Below are 6,000 nucleotides of genomic sequence, written 5' to 3' on the forward strand. Positions count from 1 at the left end.
TTAGAATTGATACTTCAAAGGTTAAAGTTGTGAATAACTTGAATTGATACTTCAAAGGTTAATATTAATAATAATTTTTAAGAAACGTATTCAGTACTCTGATTGTAAATTGTGTTCCTTACAGAGTCAGTTTAAGAAAGAGAAGCATATGTAAAATCACTAAATTGTATTAAGTAACAAAAAAATGTGAATGCCAGTTTATGAAAACTGATCTAACGGGCACTATTTTCTGTTTTAGTGAAGGAAGGAGAAAACAAGTCAATGGTGGGCATGAATGAACCGCGGAGGAAGGAGCCCCTTAGGAACAAGGGGACTTCTCGGAGCCTTATATACAAAGAGTAATAATGGAGAGACCTTAGTCTGGCCTTCGAAAATCTTGCAAGCTCCTCTGATCATAGACAGGAGTCGGAGTTAGGAGATGTTACGGGATAACCTTGCAGACTTCACTGTTGTTTGCTGCTGCTTGCTGGACTATGAAGGACTGCAGAGATTGTTATTTATGCTGCATTCTATGCTTCAGCCAATCACTTTTTTCAGGGACAAAGGGGACTTGAAAGTGATATTTTCCAATAGAGTCTTTAGCTATTTCCTGCGCATGTCTTACTGATCGTGCCACACGCGACACCAGTCATCGGCTTGCCTTTGAATGAAGAGGACATACACTGAAACAGTTGTGAATGGAATTCCCACTCACTCATCCGTTTTGAGAATAATAATCACTTGAAGTCATGCTCTTGGAGGTGCACACTGATTTCATGCAAAGATTCGCATACTATGTCTGCACATCCTTTATGGGTGGGACCTTCTGTGAAAATATTTTCTAACTGTTTACCAGTGAAATGAAGAAAAAAGCTATTTATAACAAGGCCTTATGTTGTGTACATACATTGTCTGAAATATTTGTGATTTAGTTTATTGCTTGTAAAAGAGAAATTATATAATTTATTTAGTAAAGACTACTGTACACTATAGTTTTATTGACAGCAGAAATAAACTATTTTGTTCCCAAACGTCTCTTTGCTTTTCTGTACTTTAAGTATTTGTGTGTCTTAGTTGTAGTGCTTTTGAGCTATACACCTGTTTATCATTAGTACATGATGTGCTTCTACAGAAAATTTATATCAAGGTTAGAATAATATTTTTAATTAACAGAGTGCTCCCAGATGGCTCACATTGCAACAAATTCCCTAATATTAGACTCAATATAGGATGACTAGAATTGCAATTCTTGTACGTCACAGTTGGTTCTGTTTATAAATAGACCAAATGCCTCGTTGCCTGAGATGTTGAACCTTGTTGAATAGTTACCATATTCATCTGTATATTTTTAAATGGGAATAAATCAAAATTATTTCCAATTTTCTAAAACATCTAATATGGATCACATACCCGATGCTGACTGAAATGACATAGCAATGGAATACAATTTAAAGCTTTTGAATTAGATGCCACCCTTGATGATACAATGAGGGTGGCCACTGCAATATAATAAAATAAATTGAAAAGAAGTATGAGGCGGCAGTACAGCACTTGGTGAATCGGTGGAGAAGCCTAGCCACAATAAAACCAATTGCAGCAACAATCACCTTGTGCCAATTGTCACGGCTCTGTTCCCCATTTCTATCCATTTGAGGTAAAGTGACTATATGCATAACTTATGTTATTCAATTCAAGAATCATGAAGAATTACTGAGCTATTGTGTGTTTAGAAATATCAGGATGCAACCAGCTGACCATACGTGGTAAACTAAAGTCATTTGATCAGAGATATTTAGAATTGGACTTGCAGAATATTGGCCAAGGACATCATTAACATGTGGTGAAAGTTGTCTTCTCCCTCTCATGCGCAACAAAGATGGTCTTCGGTGGTATGGTAACTTGAAAATCTATGTGATTTGCAAATTTTTAAATGAGGATGCTTTACATCGGAGCAAAATCCTATGTGATTTGGAATCAGAAAAATAAGTTCAAGGCGAGTAGTGTAACAACATCCTTGTAATGTTTTATGAATATGTTTGTGGTTCCACAAAACTGTGAAAGTGGGAATTGGGGAATTAATATTGGCTGTGCAGTCTTGACTAATGCTTATAAAAACATAGCACTTTGATTGTTTAAAGGTCAAGCTGTCACATAAAACATGAAAGACAATTAAAATGATCTAGTTTATATTTATATCTAAATTTGAAGATTGTGTTTTTTAGGAACTGGGACAAAGAACAGAACCCAGAGCAGCCTATGACTTTGTGAACAATAAATACAATTTGAAAAAAGGCCACTAGATATGGTATATATTAAACATTGCTGGGGGCGTGGCCAACAACATGGCCGCTTAGGACATGCTTTCGCCGAGCTCCGGCTGAAAGCTCCATCCGACTAGTAATCTGGCAGTCCGAAGGCTCGGACAATAATTACACCTGCTCTTTAGGGGACGCTCACAACCTGGCAACACGTGTGAGGGCAATCGGGCGCACAATCGGCCTCCGTACCGCCACTGTTGGCCCTGGAAGGCTCCGCAGACGCCTCATCAAAATGACGCCTGCTGGGAGCTAAGACGGCTCAACAGACCCCGTGGGCCTGCGGTGCACCCCTGGAGCAAAGATCTCTCCACGGGGCAATCAGGAGGACTATCGGCCTCCGAGCCACTGCGGTGAGCCCAGGGGGAGCTGCGCAGACGCTCTCTCAGACTGGTGCCTGCTGGGCCATGGTGCGGCTGGGTGGGCCCTGCGGGATCGCAGCGCCCCCTTGGGCGCGAGGCTCCCTGCCGCCACCCCGAGGAGAGAGATGCGCCTGCAGTCAAGAGGCCTGGAGTCACTCACGTGGGCTGATTAACAGTGCCCCGAACTGAAGACACAGGTGAGCCGGGTGGCTGCGGGGCACCGCCTGCAGGGATTGCCTGGGAGCCACTGCGGAGGGAGAAGATGATCCGTGGGCCGGCCCTGGCTGACGGACTGCTTAGGGGTCCCGGACGGCCGCAGCTGCTACAGCGGGATCTCCCACGCTTCGTGGACGCACTCTCACCCTCCCTCCCAGGTGGAGCTGGGGCTGGGCCGGGCCGGGCCTTGGTCGACTGGGCGCCCCGCATCTCGGCGGCCCGGTGGACCATAGTGCAGAGGATTGGGGTCTGAAAATTGCACCAGGAGGGCCCAGTGATGCCCTAGGGCCTGCGTGTGCATGTGGATGAACAATTTGGCAGTAGCTGCAGCGCCCTGAAGAAGCGAGGCCCCCCCACTACCCTTCAGCCAAGGACGGGTGGTGCTGAGACCCCCGCTGGGCGTGGACGGCTCTGACTGCGCCAACCCCTCTATTCCCCCTGTGGCGGTGGGGTGGATCATCCCCCTGCCTTTTCCATAGGCTGGGGGTCCCAGATCCCTGGACGTGCTGAGAGGGTTGGTGCTGCCTCGACGGGGTGAGGACTGAACGGAGTGGAGGGGACGTAGCGCCCTGCTGTCCGGAGACACGCTGGTCGGTTGCCCACCGAGGGGGTGTGAAGAGACCCCAACCCTGCCGCTTGGGTGGCTGGACCAGGCCTTACCACTGCTCTCATTGTGGCCCATCACTGCACTCCCGACCATGGGCAAGGACAATTACCCGAAACCACCATGCCAGGGAAAAATGGACCACTACACTAAAGTAATCACCCCCCCCCCCCCCCCCCGAGGAGCGACCGACCAGTCGCACCGACACTCTTCTTCAGACAATCCAGTCCTCCAGGACAGCACTGGAAGAGGAAATAGGATAAGTGGGCACGGAGGTGACGCTCTTGAGGCAGGATCTATTCAACCTGGCAGCCACAGTCACGGAATCAGAAACCAGGCTGGGCGAGGCAGAGGATTCGCTTCAGGATCTCCGCAAGGGGATGGCGGATCTTCAGGCCTCGAATAAAGACCTCCAGTGGTGCATCGACAATGCAGAAAACAGGGCGATACGTAACAACTTGCGCTTTGTGGGATTTAGAGAAGGCATTGAAGGAACAAGTACATCGGACTTCCTCTACACTTGGCTCCAGTGCACCTTCCCGGCAGATAAATTCTCTGTTTCGTCATAGAAAGGGCACACAGGGCGCTGATGGCGTGGCCTCCCCCGAGTGCGTAGCCGCGCCCCATCATAGCCCGCTTTCTGAACTTCCTAGACAATGACATGATCCTCCGAGAGGCAAGGAAACTTGGGGCTATAAGACATGAAAACGCATGTATAATGATTTTCCCTGATTACAGCAGAGAGGTGCAAAAACAAAGGCGCACCTTTGATTCCGTGAAGGCAAAACTCAGAGATCATAAAATTCAATATATGCTTCTATTCCCTGCGAAATTGAAGGTACTATTCAAGGGAAAGACCCACTTCTTTCAAACACCAGAGGAAGCATGGCAATGGATTGAGGAGCGGCCTGTCCTGAAACCGATGGAACCCCCGTCGCGCCACAGCCAGCCATCGGCGAGGAAAGACCCTAAACTCCTTGGATTTCAGAGGACGCTGAAATCCTTGGCAAACCGGAGAGAACGTTTGCAGGGGGCAACGCCGTATACTGCGAGGGGTAGTGGACTGGTTCTACGGCGAAGTGGACATTCGCTGGACTTCAACCTGTCGACAGGTTCGCACACCATCCGCCTCCCTAGCCGCCGTGAGCCCTGCACTGAGACGGAGACGAGGGAGAAGATGAGCCCTCACAACATCCTTTGGTTGCTGAAATAGTGGCATTGGAGCAAGACGTAGCAACATAAACTCTTGCATTGCAGGGAGAAGCCCCTGACTTGCACTCCTGAATACGAGCCTTAGAGACAGAATACAATGGCGGAGTTTGGTGTTGGACGCCTTCCCCCAATGCACCATCCACTCGACCTGCAGTGCAGCTGAAGAGCTCCATTCCAACGCAGGAGAAGGGCCAGAAGAGCTCACAGACTTGGGCATTGGACTGCCTTTTTCTTTCTCTTTTCCAGCTCTCTTATCCCTGTTCTGTCTTCCACTCCCCTCTTCCGGGATTTCTTTTCCTTACTCTTTGTCTTGTCTTTTTCTTCCCTTCAGTTGTTCCTTTCTTGGGGTCATTTGTGGTGCTGTAAGAGTTTGAATTTGTAGCATAAGTTTGGGGCTAGGGCAGGCGACAGACCTCTACCACCCTTATGCACAACCTCGGGCATGTGATTCTGGCTGAGGATGTGGAAATGGGGGGGGGGGATGGCAAGGGTTTCCAACCATTTGAATTGTTGTTATGGTTTATTATGTTTATGTCGAGGTACAGTCACAGAGTTCGCAGAGCATACACAACCAACCGAATCCCTAGTACAGGGCGTCATATTACCGCATATGCATGCATGTCCTACCAGCACACTACAGTCTTCTATGATGGGTTCGGAGGATAGCCCCTTCATGGCTCTCACCTGGAATGTTCACGGCCTTGGGGACAAAATTAAAAGAGGGTTGGTGTCGTCTTTTATAAAACGCACACACCCGGATGTGGTGCTGTTACAGGAAACATACCTTAAAGGCATGAAATGTGGGTTCCTAACACAGTGGGCATACACCCTCCTGGCGCACGCGGGGTACACCTCAGGCTCTAGAGGAGTCACCATCCTGATTAAAAGGTCTCCTCCCTTCAGTATGAAGCATACGTGGACAGATCCCCAAGGAACCTATGTGGGAGTGATAGAATGGTAACATTCCTCCTTCCCCATGACCCTATCAGTCTATGCCCCGCCGAAACTGCAGACCAGGACACTAAACAAGGTGACGGACAAATTGCTGGAGACACAGGGCTCGACACACATAATCGGGGGTGACTTAAACGACGTGATGCATGTCCCCATAGATCATTCGGGGGAGCATGTTCAACCGTCCCGTTACACAATTGGCACGTCTTGCTGACACACTGGGTCTGGTGGATATATGGCGTCACTTACACCCGGGGGAATGACAATACTCGTATTACTCTCATGTCCATAGGGTCTACTCGAGACTGGACTATGTATTCCTCCTGAACGGGGCAATACAGGCCATATACGAGGCGGA

The 6,000-nt window shown here is 48.2% G+C and overlaps 1 protein-coding gene across 1 annotated transcript in view; it reads left to right on the forward strand.

Annotated features, from left to right (window-relative positions):
- Window positions 1–1,010, forward strand: part of PIP5K1B (phosphatidylinositol-4-phosphate 5-kinase type 1 beta) — a 381,348-nt gene extending 380,338 nt beyond the window's left edge. The window contains exon 15 of the mRNA XM_085632982.1: window positions 239–1,010. Coding sequence (XP_085489108.1) covers window positions 239–241 — 3 coding nt within the window. The 3' untranslated portion in view covers window positions 242–1,010. The remainder of the gene's footprint in view (window positions 1–238) is intronic.
- Window positions 1,011–6,000: the final 4,990 nt, after the last annotated feature.

This window comes from Triturus cristatus, chromosome 2_1 (genome assembly GCF_964204655.1).
Source record: "Triturus cristatus chromosome 2_1, aTriCri1.1, whole genome shotgun sequence".
Lineage (NCBI taxonomy): Eukaryota > Metazoa > Chordata > Amphibia > Caudata > Salamandridae > Triturus > Triturus cristatus.